We start from the raw sequence: 18651 nt of genomic DNA on the forward strand, positions 1-18651 counted from the left end.
AAATAGGAAATAAAACAAAAGTTGGTTGAAAAGACTTTTAACTTTTTAACTTATTTTATGTGAAAATCGATTTGAGAATCAATTTAATCAATTTCAGCCTATAACCCTTCTTTTTTTAAACAGGTTTATGTTTTCTTCTTTTTCTTGAAAACGTTCAAAATACTGGAATTGTGTGTTCTTATTGATTTGCCGTAGATACCTGTAATTTGTTAAAGGAATGGTTATCCCTTCTTCAGCCTCCCTTTTCATGAACTGAATAATATTGTTCGCAATTTCACAGCTTTGGCTGTGTAAAACACGACCCCGTCGAGGTTTTTTAGGTGCCATATCAATATTATCAATATAAACACACACACACAATAATATCTTAAATGAATAGTCACAAATAATTTCAAATTAATACCAAAAAACAAACAAACAGATAAAACGCCGGCGATCTTTCGTGAACAAAACAACTGGCAACGCTTAAAATAACGGAAGCAATATCCTTATGGATGTTGACCGAACGATTTCTCACGCAGTTCTGCGGAGAGCGTTGAATATTATGATATTGCCAGCTCATTTCGACATTCATTTGCGTGACAATATTAATACAAAACAGCAGTGCACGCCTGTGGAGTTATTTCGCATCCAGCTTAGCACAACTAAACAAACATCGCGCTATATTTTCTCTTTGTTGCGTGTGACGTAGATGTACCAAACTAGGATGGTTTTTATTCTACCTAACAATCTTCTAATTTAAAAACGGTTGCTTTTTCTACAAAGAGTTCTATATAGGTGTTTGGGTTTGTTATAGTAGGCATATTTCTTAATTTTTTCTCTATTCTGCCAAACACACGGTCGGATGGTAAAAAAGAGTGACCCCTGACTGGAAAAACTAATTCAATTTCTTTTAAAGAAATTGAAGAAATTTTACTCATGCCAACCATTACTGAGTTTCTATTTTGTCCTCCGCATCCGTCTGCACAAAGTCTTAGTTTCTTAATGTTGTTCATATCAATAAATGAAAGCAAGTAAAATACTGCAGACGTGATTTCATTTGAGCTTTTTTGGTATTCGTGCTCCATCCAGGTGAACGAAAATACGTTTGTTTTTGTTAATTGAGAAGAAGACGTCCCTTTTACAACAGAAAAATTATAAGTATATAGTTGCCTACTGTAATATGCTACTTGATCAGGTACTTTTGGATTTACTAAATTTTTTTGACAGTCATAGGAGAAAGTCTTATCTTTCTCTTTTTTCAAAAAGTCATAAAATGTTACTGCGCAACTTATGTACCCTTTTTTCAATAATAAGTTGGTTTTTTAGACTAACATCTTTTGTTGTCTTTATTTGCTCTGATAGCGAGATACATTTTGAGCAAGCATCGGTAACTGGTGACCCAAAGCCAATATTATAATCTTGTTTGAAAAATTTTCTAAAGAAACTTCTTTTTACCTTTAAATTATTGGGTGCAGTATTATTGTACATGTCCATTATTTTTTTAATAGAAAGATCACAAGAAAGGTACTGTCTCATACTTTTACCTCTACAGTAATGATTTTCTACACCTTTTATTAATCTTTCAATAAAAGCCTTCACAGAGTTCCTTTTCACTCACTATATTTAATTCCTTTAATCTAGCGCCACCTCTTTTTTCAACAGGCATTTTACCAGTTTTAATATAGCGATTAGCAACCCTTTGAACTCTACTCTTTGTTACATGTGAAATGCCTAAAAAAGGTTTTTTGACAGACCTGTATATGGAACTTATCAGTATTGTACACTTTGACAAAATAATTTATTGTAATTTGTTTTCTTGTTGAAGTTGAAAAAACTCTTTAACTAAAAAGACCTAACAATAACTAATAACCCTTAACCAAACTAATAATGTAGCCAAAAAAAAACAACAAAAAACTAGGAATAACAAGCCTTACCTCTTTTCTTTTTTAATATTCTTTTCCCACAAATTTGGATCGGATATTTTTTTTCGTCCTCTACCACGTGGTACAGCTTTAATTGTTTCTTCCGCCATTATTAAATTTTACAAATGACCACTCTGCTAACGTCTTACTCGCGTAAAAAGTTGCAAACATTAATGACGATGGGAATAAAAAACGCACCACAACAAAGACGTCATTATAACTACAATAACAATAATGTCGTTACGTTATATTTCGCGCACTTTAAAATCCGACTTTGATTGGTGATTGGTTAGTTGGATATGACTCGCTTTGAAACAACACCTCTCGCGGATAAGAAGCGTTTTGGCACGCAGAATATGAATGCATTTTTTATGGGATTAGAAGCAATTTGGACGAAAATTATGTATTTCAGCTGCCAAATGTCAACGTATATTTTTGATATAGGTATCAAACTCAATTTTGAAAAAAAGTGGACAAGACGCACTTTGGAATGACCCGCCTCATATTCTAATGTGATAAATTATCTTTTAAGTGTTTACAGTACAACGGGCAAAAAAAAAAATCCAATATCTAATACTTAAATGTTAAAATCGAAGTGCTCCAAGGTAGCATATTGTGATCTTTTTCTATAAACTATATATACCTCAAGATTTTATTTATAATTGACTCATTGCTCTTACCACTTTCCTCTATGCAGGAAAAATATGAATAAATATTGACAGACATTACTCAATAAATATCTTGCATTTAATATTGTGTTTACAACTTCAAACACAAATAGAAATTTAGCTCAGTTACATAAAAACTCGTGGGCTCAATTAGCTGAGAATATAAATGGTCTGTCTCCTGTATCTGGCGACATTGCCGAAACCCTAGTTTCCAATTATCTATTAAATTATTTATTACATTTACACCTTTACTGTGAGAATTAAATTGCATATCGATTTGAATAAAAAAATGGAAATTGCCAAGTACAGTCAATATGAATATTACTGATTTTAGATACAAAATAAATTTCATTATTAATTAGACAGAAATACTTGGTTATGAATTCTCCAAAATGCTATAAAGGTGACTGACTTGTTGGCCCACAAGATTTTTCAATAGGATAGTAGTGACCTCAAGCACGCCTTCTGAGAGTTATAGACAGCTTTACAGGAACACTGAAATAAAATTTCTATTTCTGTACAAAGCTCATGAAATCAATATAGATCGATAGGATAAGGTATCTTTTCACCTTATTATACCGCGCCCCTAGGTCACGGTATAATGACAGTTATATTAAATACTATTATTTTAAATTATAATGAAATAAAATATTTAATATCATAAGTTGGATAGGTTAGCTGCACACACGTTCGCTAGACCTGTAAATTACTTGATTTATTTTTTAATAATTCCCGCAATGTTAACAATTTCATGGCTTTTTTTAAGCCTATAGTTAAAACATTTAATAATTAAAATTTGTATAACTGTGGGGGCGAGAGCAATACATTTATGAGAGGAAAAGGATAATAAAAATTAGCATACCATAGGCTGTTGATTCCTTTCTTCTATATACTTGAGCTGCCCGTCACTCCCGTTACCGGCCGGTATTTTCGATAACTTTGGCAAGGTTTTACGGGATTAGTTACTTGATTTGAGTACTAGTGAAGTATACACCAAAATGCCTCGAATATACGAAAATGGGTTATTTTTAGGAGGGGAATGAGGAATTTTGGTGTTAGCGAGCAGGCATATTTTTAGATATAGGGGTCATTCAAAATTTACTTAGAGAAGTGAGATTAATATAAGTATTTAAACAACTAGTGCAAGTAGTGCTAGTGCCATTACTAAACACTGATTAATAAAAAAATTTAGTCTTAAACAAGAAAAAGGAATATAATAGATTTTCGGATATTATGTAATTTATTATTTTATTACACCTAAAACTGTTTCATTTTGTCTTAATCTAAACCTTAATTCTAATAAATAATATTTTAAAACTTAGGTCGTTCGGACGGACCTAAAAGAACTCCGAGATCTAGATCTTGGCGGTGCCCCATACGGTTACACACCATTCTGCGACTCCAGAACCGAAATGGACGGATTCAGGTTCTGGAAACAGGGCTATTGGAGGAACCATCTTCAAGGTACCCGATTACCATCTTTAAGGTTACATTCGTATAATAATTTTAATACTTTAGGGCGCAGATACCATATTTCAGCACTGTATGTAGTAGATCTAAAACGATTTAGAAGGATAGCGGCTGGAGACCGACTCAGGGGTCAGTACCAAGCTTTAAGTCAAGATCCAAACAGTTTGTCGAACTTGGATCAGGATTTACCGAATAATATGATCCATCAAGTGGCTATCAAATCGTTGCCGCAGGAGTGGCTATGGTGCGAGACCTGGTGCGATGACGGTAGTAAAGCGAAAGCGAAAACTATTGATTTGGTATGTTTTTAAGTTATTATCGGTTTCCGAAAATGTTTGTCTACCGTAGTATCTCCATCCATTCCACAAAAAAAAAAACAAGAAAATAGTCCTCCAAGGAAATAGTGTTCCTTTAGTGACGTTTCAGCTCAATTGTCTCTTCAAAATCATATCTTACCTACCTCTATTTATTTAAATAATTAAATATTTAAAACCTAAATACCTAAAACCTGACATTTAAACAACACAATAAAAATTATTCATAAAACGTTGTTGGTATTAAATTTATTTGTATCTTTTTTGTATACAGTGTGTTTCAGGTTGAGCGAATTTATACGTAAAAATGACAAAAGATTTTGTAGTTGAAATTTGGCCGTTTGGCATCCCGCCCTGCTTAATTAAAAAATAAACTTTAGCCAATTTTTATTTTTTTTTAAATCGAGCATTTCTTGATACTAGCATTTTTTAAATTTTATGAGTAGGTAAAGTAGTATTTCTAAGGAAGATATAATAAAAGTTTATAATAAAAAGTTGTTTAGAATGCAAAATTATGCCCGAGTACCGAATTTCTCCAATATCGACAAATTTTTCAATATCTTTCCCAAACGTTTTAAAAGAATTTCTAATTTCTTCAATGAAAATTAAATTACAAGCATCTCTAATTCTTTATTTTAGTAATTCCCTGCCATTTGGTAATGGCTCGGAATAAACAAATTGGGCAATAATTTTTACTATTTTAACTATTAATATTAATTTTTTTTAACTTTTAAAAAAGTGAGAGTAAATATTTGAATAATAATAAATAATTTAAACGAAAAAATCAAAGTAGACCAATTGTTATGAAATTTGGCAATCAGGCATAATTTTGCATTCTAAACAACTTTTTTTTATATCTTGCCTAGAAATACTACTTTACCTACTCATATAATTTAAAAAGTGCTCGTATCAAGGCATGCTTAATTTAATTAAAAAAAAATAAAAATATGCAAAATTTTATTTTTAAATCAAGTAGAGCTGGATGCCAAACGCTCAAATTTCAACCCTAAAATTTGTTGTAATTTTTACGTATAAATTCGCTCATCCTGGAACACACTGTATATCATATCAAATTAACAAGATATATACAGGGTGGGCCATTCGAAGCGAACCAAGGCTGATATTTCATACAGGGTGTTCATTTGAAAACTTCCCACCACGGTTTTATCAAAAACCACTGTTTAAAAAAAACGCCGAAATACGTCAAAAGGTTTGTCAAGAGGGACAACTTTCTAACCTAAAATTACTTCACCTCCTTTCACCCTCTGCCCCTTAGGGTCATCCCCTTAAAAATTTAAAATGGCAAAGGGTATCGAGTAATAGCTTGTTTAAAAGGTCTTTCAAAGTTTTTTATTTTGACGTTTGATTTTTTTAAATCGGTCGATTCGTTTTCGAGAAAATTAGAAAAATCTTTGTTTATCTTAATTTGTTCAGATAAAAACAAAAACATGAAAATATCAGTTTTTATTTCAATAAGTGTTCAAAATGTTGCTTGTTAGGGTTTGTCAAATCTACAATTCGTTTATAATTTAAAACGGAAACTACCAACATAAACAGCAATTCCGAAGATTAGAAGTGGAAAAAACTAAATAACAACCTGAATGTTTTTTCCGCATTCTTTTCATCATCACAGATATCCTAGGCGAACTGTATTTATACCTGCTTAGTTATTTATAGTTGCTAAGGAAAATAAAGAATTTATTTTGCCGTCAGTTACATTTGTGACAGTCTTGGAATAGTGAAAATTTATTTGTTGAATTGAAGATTTTACTTCCAAAATGGTTTACACACTAGCCGAAAGAGTGGAAATTATTCTAATTTATGGTGCCCAAAATCAATGTGCTCGGCAAATTGCCGTCACGTTTGACGCCAGATATCCGGAGAAGATAACTTCGCATAGGTATATCTTGGACCTTCTTACTAACTTTACTGAAACTGGATCTGTTGCAGTTAAAAAACTTGATCATCGGCGAATTTTGGATGAAGCCGCTTAAGTTGAAGTTTTGGGTCATTTTGGAATAAATTCTAATACTTCATTACGCAAAATTGTTGCTGCCACTGGTATTTCATTAGGCTCTGTTCACACAGTTACCAAAATTCATAAATTTCATTCATTCAAAATGAAAATATTGCAAGAGTTAACCGAAGACGATTTCGATAGGCGAGTTGAGTTTTGTGAAAAAATGACTGAAGCGATTAATGTTAATACTATTCATGTAAAGAATGTCTGCTTCAGTAATGAATGCACATTTTATCTAAATGGATTTGTTAATAAGCATAACTGTAGATATTGGAGCAATGAAAATTCTCATGCATTTGTAGAAGTACCCTCAAAAAATTCATTTATGGGCAGGCATTTTAGGAAATAAAGTGATTGAGCCATTATTTATTAACGGAAATTTAAATGGAGACATTAATTTGGATATGTTGGAAAATACCATCAAACCGCTTATCACTGAATCCATTGAAAACCAAATCGATGATGACGGAAACCCCTTGATGAGCCTAAAATATATTTTCAGATGTGGCCTGCTAGATCTCCTGATATAACGCCGTTAGACTTTTTTCTATGGGGTCATTTGAAATCTATTGTGTTTGCTCCCCAACCTGAAAGTTTGGATGAACTTCGTCAACGCATCATCGACAGGTGCCATGATATCCCACAACATGTTTTTGAAAATGTCCGTCAGGAATTTGAACATCGCCTATATCATTGTTTGGCCAAAAACGGGCAACATTTTGAACATTTATTGAAATAAAAACTGATATTTTCATGTTTTTGTTTTTATCTGAACAAATTAAGATAAACAAAGATTTTTCTAATTTTCTCGAAAACGAATCGACCGATTTAAAAAAATCAAACGTCAAAATAAAAGACTTCGAAAGACCTTTTAAACAAGCTATTACTCGATACCCCTTGCCATTTAAAATTTTTAAGGGGATGTCCCTAGGGGGCAGAGGGTAAAAGGGAGTGAAGCAATTTTAGGTTAGAAAGTTATCTCCCTTGACAAACCTTTTGATGTATTTAGGCTTTTTTTTTTAACAGTGGTTTTCGATAAATCCGTGGTGGGAAGTTTTCAAATGAAACCCTGTATATTAAACTTTCATATATATTATTAGATGGTTTAGGAATAGTTCACTACTACTCTTATTAAAATGAGACAATAAAAACGGAACCAAACCTCTGGTTTCTTCGCAAAAACCCAATTTCTGAATATCATGGTTTTAATAACAATATTATTTTTTCTTTAAAAAACTAGCATATTTAATTTTTTACTCTTTGATCTTCGTCGTGTTCGGCATAAAGGTTTAAATTTTTTGTAAGGTCTTTTAAATAGTTGTTTACTTAAACTTCCTCCAGATACAATGAGAAGCTAATAAGCTTCAATTTCATCGACACCTTCGCAAGAGAATCTATTTTTTTCAATTCTCATATAAAAGTCGATCCTTGAGATCTAGTGATTTTTATCTAGAGCCTAGGCTAATAAATATAGCAAAATATGGCTAGACCCATATAGGCCTTATGTACAAATTTAGTGCGCATTGTTTAAACAGATCAAGAAGTATTTTTCCAACATAATTATTTATTATAGTAATGAATATAGCATGCAGTTAATAAAACCTAACTTCAGCTAGGTAAATTTAACTTTTTATTTTTAACGAAGTCAAAACTGTGTTTTTATCTATTTCTCCTATCTAAAGAAAGTCTTTTATTAACATAACAGGACATACTAAACTCAATTTTTTTGCCACAAAAGTAAGAAATAGTCGCCACATATATTTCATCTTATATCGTAACCTGAACCGAAAAGGCACACTTGGTTTAGTTTCAGAAATGTTTAGATCAAAATAACAATAGCAATTGACAATTGATAATATTTTTAGTGGATTTTATTTTATTATGATGACCTTAAAATTTGTTTTTAGTGTAACAATCCATTAACAAAAGAAGCCAAATTATCAGCGGCCATGAGAATATTGCCCGAATGGAAGGGATATGATGACGAAATCAGGGAGTTGCAAAAGAAAATCGATTCGGGAATTTTGGACGATGATCCTGCACTGGAATTTACTGGAACACATGCTAGTATAGATAAAGGTAATATTTGTAATACCTAGCATAGAAGATGCTAGGATTTTACAAGAGCTTATCACAGCTAACTTGAATCAGAATAACCTAACTTATTATTTGGGACGAAACCCTGATGATCAGGCGATTTTGCTTCAGTATGGACCCTTTGACACACATTTTATTTTTATATAGTTTGTGAATTATATTTAATCTGAACATTCTACATAAATGAAAAAGTAGTAATTTAACACATGCATTCGGTAGCATATTTGGTACAATAAATACAGGATGATTTTCAACCTATGCGCATAAACTTGGGAAATGGCAGATGAAGATCAATAATGAGTAATAATGAGAAAAAAATGCAGTAAAATATTTTTGGTTTCCGAAATAAAGTTAAACAAATGTCAACAGAACGTGTATCAGACGAACTTATTTTGTTTATTAATAACTGATAGTAAACAAAGCATAATGTTTGGAATCTTTAGCAGTACTTAGTTTGTTGGTGGCTGTGATCGTTTTCGATCATTATTTTCACACGAACAAAATAAAAGCGTCAAATGTAATGGCGCACATTTTTACAAACGAAGAACTTGTTCGTCATGGTTTTGGTTTACGGAAAAACGCATCAGAATGCAGTGACAGCAGCTGATCTGTATGCCCAAAGAGTTCCCCGAAGATATCACCCGATACGTGGGGTTTTCTTACGTGTTATTCAGCGGGGTAGAGAAACTGACAATTTGCGGCCGCGGCCTGGACAAGATGGAGGAGCTATTAGACCTAGGCACATTCTAAATCTGGAGGAGGATATTTTAGAAGTTATCAAAGAACAACCTGGAATTAGCACTAGGACAATTGCAACGGGATTTGGAATATCACAATCTACAAGTTGGCAAATTTTAAGGCACGAGTTGCTGTACCCGTTTAATGTGCAGAGGGTACAAGCCCTACTTCCAAGAAATTGGCCGCTTTGAGTACACTTTTGTGAGTGGTTGTTACATCACCAGCAGTTAAGCCCAAACTTTACCATGAACATTTTAGTTACGGATGAGGCAAATTTTACGCGCAATGGAATTTTCAACTTTCATAGCACTCATAACTGGGCTTTGGAAAATCCACATATTACACGGAGAACATACTTTCAACAACGTTTTTCTGTAAATGTATGGGCTGGAATTCTGAACGGGATACTCATCGGTCCTTTTATTCTGGAAAATCGTTTGACTGGTGCTCGGTATTTAGAATTTTTGCGCAACAATTTACCAGTGCTCCTTGAAAATGTGAATCTCAACGTTAGGCAGAACATGTGGTTTCTTCATGATGGTGCTCCACCACATTTTTCACGACCAGTGCGACAACATTTAGATTGTGTGTTTCCCGGACGATGGATAGGCCGTGATGGTCCAGTTGGGTGGCCCCCTCGCTCGCCTGACCTTAATCCATTAGACTTTTATTTGTGGGGTCATATGAAAACAATGATGTATGTAAACGAAGTTGCTACTGAGCAAGAGCTACGACATCGCATAAACGCTGCCCGTGACGCAATTCGCCTACAGCCTGGTTTGGCCCATCTTCATGGTTTCGACGAGCTCAAGTCTGTATCGAAAATAATGGAAACAACTTCGAACAGTTGCTTTAAATTAGTTTAAATTAAACACGTTAAAAAATACATGTTTTTTATTTAAAAAAATATAGATATCTCCAAAACTAAAAATATTTGACTCTATTTTTTTTTCATTATTACTCATTATTACTCATCAGCTATTATTTCCCAAGTTTATGCGCATAGGTTGAAAATCACCCTGTATACTTCTTTTGGATATATCGATACTAAAACAACTATTACCAGTTAAGTTTATGCTTTATTTGCTAATTACAAATGCAGCAGTTTTCTCTATCTTTAGTGGTGTGAGTTATTTTTCCTGTGGTTCGTATTCGAATATTTGATATTTCGGAGACACGACATCCTCGTTCTATCGAAACCCCTTCAATTTTTCTTTCTATTAATAGTTGGAGCAAATGGTACTTTTACTTTTTACATGTACGCAGTTTCCCTGCTTTTTATTGTTTAATACGCGTTCTCTTCCTATCGTCCTCAAAATGTCCTTGTTGTTTTTTTTTTGCTGACTTTCAAGAATAGATCCACATTTCAACTCTTTAATGTCCAGCCATCCATATTCTACAACAGTACGGGCCATACGTATAGTTAGAAAAGTTTATAAAGAACCGGTGACATCAACAGGCGGCAAAATCCGCGCATCTCGGTATTCTATCGATCGGGTCAGATGACTATGTCGAGGTCTGAAGACAGTGGAGGCGGCACACTTGTTGAAATTATTAATATTTATTTGTACTAGAGTTTAAATAGCCCTAGATTTTTAGTAGGTATAGCTAGCGATATTATAAGTGCGTTTGATTTAGTTGAAATACCAACTAAGAATGCATATATTTGAATTTAATTGCTCCGAGATTCGTTTAAAAAAATTTAGATAAATTAAAATTATATTTTTTAGCATCACAGTGTGCCCATAAAAAATCTAATAAAAAATATTTTTACTTACAGGAGGATGCAGTTTGCTAATTATTTTTAAAACATGACTTCAAATAGGTAGCTGAAAATTATTCTTTATTCGCATTTTTTTTAAGGATTAGGTATTTTAAACGACTTGTGTAAAGAAACAAATTGGTATAAGCCTAAAGTTTTATTTCATTATTTTACATATTATACATTTTTATTCACTATCAGATAGTGTATTACAACCTAAATCAGATTCATCCGATGAAGACCATTCGATCTCTTCATCAGATGAGCCTGTATTTACTGTAAATTTTAAAGAATCTAATGCTTCATCAAAAAGGTGATGACTTTCGAAATATTGTTTTTCTATGTTGTCTATATGGTTGCAAATATTTATCCACTCATCATTCGAAATTTCCGCAAATTTTTGCCTTGTCAAAGTTTCGACATCCGCCAATTTAAAAGTGGAATTTCTGCTTGCCACCCATTTAATTTTCATTTATTTTTTTAAATTATTAGACAATTGAATAAATTAAACCAATTTTACATACCGTTTACAATAAAAATCGGATAGTCTAACTAAAAAAACTAGTCTATTTCACTATTATACTTTAAAAAAAAAAACAGATTTTAAATGCCTTATAACACGATTAACTCATTTCCCCTACGAGACGACACTGAGTAGGCCTTCAGGCTACGTCATAGGCTTTAAATCCCCGGCAGGTACAAAGAAACAAAGTACGGCGGCTGCTTTGTTCTTGCGGTTTCTTTAATAAGAAGCGAGAGAAAATATATTACGGTCGTCTTTTCTCTCTGCCACCGGATTTTCTATCGATTTTGTGTTGAACAATGGGTTTGTGCACATATTGAGCAGCCGGTTCTTTATAACTTTTTTACCCATAACATTCTGTGAATTTTATTCTGAGATTTATTTATTTATTTATAATACGGGAAAACTCCATTAACTGTAAATTTTACAAAGCAATAATATTTACATAAACAACTGTCATAATCTAAACCTACTTAAAAAATTAATACTAAAGTAAAAAACACCTATACTACATATAGAAACAACCTTAATAATTTATATGCAAGAATGTAAATACAAAATTTTATGCACAATTATGAAGTAAGTGACCTCTTTAGATGCATTAAGGAACTTATGTTAAACACATCAATATTCGAATTGTTTAACAAATTCATATACCTATCCATAGGATTATTAATTCCATAGGATGTTCTGTGGAAAGGAATGTTAAAGGTTACATTATGGCGCGACCCGTGATGAGGAACATTAAATCGTATGCGACCCAACAGAGCAGGGCAATCAATCAGCCTATTAACGATCTTATATATAAAACTAGCACCAGAAATATTACGACGTTGCGACAGTGTCGGAATAGATAATTGACTTTCAATATAAGAATAGTCATGGTTCTCAATAACAGTTAAAGTTCTATGAGCACAATATCTCAGGAGTTTATGTTGAACTCTTTATAAAGCATCGATATGAATCTGGTGGTATGGAGACCAAACTACAGAGCAGTACTCCAATATAGTTCTTACTAGGGAGCAATAAACCCTTCTCGTTGAAGAGACTGAGAAATATGAACAGTTTCTCATAACAAACCCTAGCAATTTTGATGCTTTTACAGAAATTGAATTAATATGATCAATAAATGTGAGTTTCTCATCAAAAATAACTCCCAAATCCCTAATAGATGCAACATCATTCAGTGGCTCATTATTAATGAAGTAATTGGATTGAAACCGGTTGATCCTGCGAGTGCAACTAATAACACAACATTTCTTAACATTTACATGAAGATTGTTTTGTTCACACCAATTATTTAAGCGATCCATATCTGCTTGTAGTAATTCTTGATCCACAATACTACCAACCACCCTCCAAAATTTTAAGGCGTCTGCAAACATCAAACACTGACTATATAGGAAACAGTTAACTATATCATTAATAAATAAATTAAATAATAGGGGTGATGTATGCCCTCCCTGAAGGAGACCTGATGTTACGCTGATAGGATCAGAAAGATGTCCACCTACCCTGAGCCTTTGAATACGGCCAGTTAAAGAATTTTTAATCCAACTCACAAAATCAACATGAAACCCTACGGAGATCAGTTTTTACAGAAGAATTTGATGATCAATACGATCAAACGCCTTACTAAAATCGGTGTATATAGAATCAATTTGTTTATGATCCTCTAATTTACTCATAAGATCAGATTAGAATTTAATTTTTTAATTTTTTCAATTATCTGTGCATCCTGAGATGAGGTCAGAGTTTATAAAGACGTTTTTGAATCTCATGAGATCCTCGCTTTTTCTATCCGGCATTAGATTTCTACGTCTGAAGACCAGTCTTAATATAACCAAGTCCCCAGATAGTTAAACTCGTTTTAAGTTTTCACTATCGTATGAGAGTTGCGCATTCTGGAAATAATTTGCGGGTCATTACTAAAAATTTTGACTTTTTTATGTTGATGGTAATTCCCATCGGCGGTTCATTCCAACTATGTCCAGGAGCCTTTGGAGGTATCAGGAGTGTGTCATCTGCATATCGTATATTGCTGATCCACGTGCACATTTCCTTTGATGCCTAATTATTGTCCTTCGAGAGCTTCTTGGAAGATGTTTTTAAAGTAAATGCATTTGTAACTCCGTTATCAAATCTAACTGCAGCTGATTGGTTCCAGTACAAGTTTTCAATGCAGCATTTTTGATCTAAGTCAAGTTTTCTCAGCATTTGAGCGAGTTGATGATGTTGCACTCTATCAAATGCTTGTTCGTAATCTATGAAACACATCACTACATCCTTTTTCTTATTGTGATAATGCTAAACCAACCCTTGGGTTACGACAAGTGCCTCTCGTACCGAGACCTTTTTTTAAATCCGAATTGCGTGGATCCAACAGCGTTTTCGCTTTGTGAAGCCATTTCGGTGGGAATTTCCTTGTGTTGTTAAGTAATTTGAGCAATTCAACAGGCACTAAATCTGGTCCATTCGTTTTCTTATCTTTCATGGTTTTTATTACTCTTATAATCTCTTCTATTGGGACTGACGGCCCAGACAAGTTATTTTCCAGATTATCTTCTAACTGAATTCTTTATATGTTATTCCCAAATAGCTCTTCTCTACACGTTATCTTATGCACTTTGTTTACTTTGTATGTTAAAGAAAGTCCTATACACTCCAGCAATTTCCTTTAAACGAAGCTTGTAGAGTATATTTACCAACTTTACATCGAATATTGAACGTGGTAGAATAACAAAAAAAGTATATATTAATTGGTTAATATTCAAAAATATATATAAATGAATCGTAGACATTTATAAGAAGAATTGGTCTTATATTATATTTTTATAAGAAATCCCACTCATATAATCTCAAGACACAATTATCTCATCAAGATGACACATGTTTTGCCTTACAAAGGCATCATCAGATCCGAATATGATCGGAACAATATCAAAAGGTCTCCTGGTCATTTCGTTTTGTCCGTTTTTTTAAGTCAATTGGAAATAATAAACTTAATTATTTATTTTCACTGACAAAGAGCTTCTATATATTAATAATTAATTAATAAAGCAGCGCACTCAATCAACCAATATAATATTGATATTATGGTAGATCATACATTAAGTAAGATCAAAACTTCTGTCTTCTTTTTAAAAGGCACCTTTAGTATAAAAATGTCAACCTATTAGTTAAACCGAGTAATTTTGATGTAATGAACCTATTCTGGGATTTTCTAAACTTTTAGGTACACCTCATATAAAACGTTGATATAAAAAAAACTCACAAATTTGCTTTACTAACAATTTATTTAATCTATCAATAAGCTTACATTAAATTATTTATTTTTATTTCAGATGCGACTGATACACACACGGAACTTTAGGCAAATACATGGATTAGCTCAATCAATTTATATCATTGTAAAAAAAATTTGCTTTATGTACAATAATGCCCTTCCCATCCTTTTTCCCCTCCTATGTTATAGGCAATATATTTTCCAAACTATCTGTGAAGTATTTGTAGGTTGTAATTATAATTTTCAATGTTAAGGAAATGATACTATTAGGAGAAAAAATAAACTTAATAATTAAATTTAGCAATTTGTTTTACTTCTACGGAATGCCGCTACAACTAATTTATCATAATATATATCTGTACAAAAATTCGTTGTATTTTTACGAAACAAACATTTTTTCGTAAAATAAAAAAAAAGCTTCATAGTCCTCTTAATGGATATAATAAATATCTAGCCTTATTACTAGTTAAAGCTAAGGTTTGTTTTGAAGGTAAAACAATACTACAGTTTATAGTACAGTAGCAAATTTTAAGATAAGACCATTTACGAAAATTCTTTGTTTTCATTTTGTGACAGCAAGATTATGTTATTTAAAAAAAAATCTTGCTAATTAACTAAAAGGCTCAAATAAGTTAACTTACTTTATTGGAGGTTCCACCTATTTATCTTTAATGTTGCAAAACACCCTATTTAAGCTCAAAGCCCGTTACGAGCATTCAAACACTTTGGTCTTGGTTCTACAAATCTTACATTTAACGTAGCAACAATTGTAAAATTTACATTGGCATCGTTCGATTTTTTCTTCCACGACCGTTCTATATCCCCGTCCGCAACATAATATCCTACAACTGTCTAGTCCGGTGGAGGACACGTTGCAGTGCCTAGAAAATAAAATATAAAAATTGAACGCCAATTCAATTCAAAGTCGCACGGTGGTACATCCGAAGGCATTTTAATTTGGGTACATACCTCGGAAATAAAAATACCACCGGGTTTTTTTGTTATAAATCCCGGACTATTATCCGCAATTAAGTGTAATAAATTTCTTTTTTAAATTATACCTTGATGCCATTTAATGACTTTTTAGTGGTAATAGTAATAATTAGTAGATATCTTTACACAGACCTTCCGACGGTGCCAAAGCTTCCCAACTTTTCGTCTTTGGTACAATAATCGGGGCTCTTGGTCAGGTAGATCAGCTGATCGGCAGAAAGGACTTTTTTGCTGTTCACTTTTGAGTCTAATTTGTTAACGATCCCTCTGGAAACTTCACGGGCGTTGGTGTATTTTTGTAGAAGTTGTTTGCCAATTTCTTGTATTGGCACCAGAGCTTTCCAGCAAGTTTTTATGTTACATGACCCAGAAACTCCGTGACATTTGCATTGGGTCTTTAGATTTCCAGAGATCATCTATAAAATATACTAATTTGAATATAATACCTTGCTACTTAGATATTTTCAAAGCTTTATGTCCTTGATTACTACAAATTAGAATCTAATAACGAGTGTGACAAATAGCAGGTGTGATCATTTAAAAGTTATTTATCACTAACGACCGTATTCCAATTTGACTTATATTTCATAGTTTTTGAGATATTGACAGTTCCTTTTTCCAGTTAAAATTGTCATTAAAAATGAAATGTAAACACATTAGTAACATTCTTCGAATTTTATCATCTTGACCCATCAAATCATTATTTTGAGAACTGATACCCAGAGGGAAGATGTCAGTCAGTGCACTTTAGTGGGAGGCAAAATTATTATTAATATCCTTGGGGTAATAATGTTAAGCACTAAGAGGAAGAGTGGAGGAAAATTAGGCATATCTCCAAAGCAACAAGGTACTCTAAAGGAAATAGGAATGGAAGCAAAGAAGTATGCGAAATGAGAAACAAATATGGTGAACTTACGACCAATAGAAAGGACTTAATTAATATAGTGCAGGAATTCTTTAAGCTCCTTTACAAAAATCAATATGATGAAACTGATGGAGAAAAGCTGGAACCCGAAATCCTGACATCGAAGTGGAGCATTGTGAACCTATGGAACAGGCTTGCTTTCATTATGGATTTGGAACGAACGAAAATGCTTTAGAGTATCTCCAAAGCACCAAAACACTTAAAGAAAAATATATCGAGACTTTCAGTAATGATATTCGTAGGCTTCGATACAGTAGAGCTACATGCATTGTGGAATGCACTTCGGGAATTTAGAGCCGACTATACAAAACTCATCCAGAATATCTACAAAAACGCAACATTGACGGTAAAACTACCTGAAAATACCATTACTATTCTTCATAACTATTAAATGCGTGTCACCAAAACTGTTTTAACAGTCATGGAGAGTGCATTCAAATAGTTGGACTGGAGTCAAAGAGGTATACAAATAGATGGCAAGAACTTACGTTTTGCAGATGATATACAGTGTGTGTCAGCCAAATGGAATAAATTAGCTAATAAGTAGGCGGGTGCGTGTTGGAAAAAACGCTCGAACACGTCGATTGGTTTTTATAGTTGCGCATTTTTTTCCATAAAAATTTGTATACAGGAAGTATCAGATAACGGTGGCCAATACCAAGTTGCTTGGTTTAAACATAACACCCTGTATGTTAATTAATTTTTAGATTCCTCAGATCATTCTAGACATATTTTGTATACAATGTCCTATACCTATCTTTGACTGTTTCGGAAATATTAAGTAAAATTCAAAAAATAACATTTAGAAAAGAAAATTATTTACTTGCCAAAAATTGTTACAATATATTCAAAAACTTATACATAATACAAATCTAAACAATAATGTCAATGTAGGAGATGTTCAAAATGCTCGCTACGAACGTCTTGGCAACACCCTACCCGTAAATAGAAATTTCTTCTAACGTTACTCAACATCTTAGGTGTGATCGATCTGATTGCCAGGGATATTCATCTTCGTAAGTCAGCTAAGTCAGTGGGTTTAGTTTTGTATACAATAGTTTTCACATATCCCCATAAGAAAAAGTCTGATGGCATCAGATCGGGAGACCGTGCTGGCCATTCCATCGATCCTCGCCTTCCTATCCACCGATCTGGAAATATTTGGTTGAGGTACTGCCGGATATTTATTTGGTAGTGTGGTGGTGCTCCATTTTGTTGAACCCATGTCATATTTGCTGGAACTTGTGGGTTTCCTGGACGAGGATACAAGTTGGCCAACGTTGGCACTACATTATTTTGAAGCAATTCTAAATGATTTTCGCCATTCAAATTGCCCTCAATAAAAAAGGGACCTAGGATCTGATCTTCAATAATTCCTGCCCACACGCTAACCTTTTCAGGGTATTGAGTATTGTCTTCCCTCGTCCAGCGAGGATTTTCCCTGGAATAATAGCGGCAATTTTGACGATTGGCATGACCGTGAAGAATAAAGGTGCACTCATCAGAAAATACAACATGTTCTAATTGGATTACATTGCTGTCTAACAATGCATCATTTGTTCACAAAAAACATTCTCCCGTCAAAATCGTCTTCTGTGAACTCCTGGGTGGGTATAATTTTATAGGGATGCATTTTGTTTTCTTTTAATATTCTAATAACTGATGAATAGCTAATATCGAGTACTGGGGCTGCTTTCCGAGTAGATGTATGTGGGGTTCCTCAAACTCAAGCATAACAGCCAATTTGGCATCCTCACTTATTGCATTGGCAGCTGCTTTTTTTCCCTGCCTAACATGGCCCAGCTCGCGGAATTGCTTTTTTCTATTTTACTAATTGTTTCTTGGGTTAAGGGCGGCAAATTTAGAAATTTTTCGTAAGCGAGCTACTTCCATTTGCGTCCGTGTATTATCTCCATAGCCAATCATCTGTAGAATTGTTATTATGTGCATT

At 33.2% G+C, this 18651-nt stretch overlaps 2 protein-coding genes across 3 annotated transcripts in view; one reads left to right on the forward strand and one right to left on the reverse strand.

The window, feature by feature from the left end:
* Positions 1-15082, forward strand: part of LOC126744925 (UDP-glucose:glycoprotein glucosyltransferase) — a 58866-nt gene extending 43784 nt beyond the window's left edge. For both annotated transcript variants that reach the window (XM_050452516.1, XM_050452518.1), the window contains 4 exons: positions 3895-4036; positions 4091-4341; positions 8284-8455; positions 14841-15082. In XM_050452516.1, coding sequence (XP_050308473.1) covers positions 3895-4036; positions 4091-4341; positions 8284-8455; positions 14841-14869 — 594 coding nt within the window. In that variant the 3' untranslated portion in view covers positions 14870-15082. The remainder of the gene's footprint in view (positions 1-3894; positions 4037-4090; positions 4342-8283; positions 8456-14840) is intronic.
* The window catches only part of LOC126744926 (protein Wnt-11b-1-like), a 35996-nt gene continuing 32416 nt past the window's right edge, over positions 15072-18651 (reverse strand). Inside the window, exons 7-8 of the mRNA XM_050452520.1 lie at positions 15908-16191; positions 15072-15663 (exon numbers count right to left, since the gene is read on the reverse strand). Of these exons, the coding sequence (XP_050308477.1) occupies positions 15489-15663; positions 15908-16191 (459 nt within the window). The 3' untranslated portion in view covers positions 15072-15488. The remainder of the gene's footprint in view (positions 15664-15907; positions 16192-18651) is intronic.

This window comes from Anthonomus grandis, chromosome 15 (genome assembly GCF_022605725.1).
Source record: "Anthonomus grandis grandis chromosome 15, icAntGran1.3, whole genome shotgun sequence".
NCBI classification, from domain to species: domain Eukaryota; kingdom Metazoa; phylum Arthropoda; class Insecta; order Coleoptera; family Curculionidae; genus Anthonomus; species Anthonomus grandis.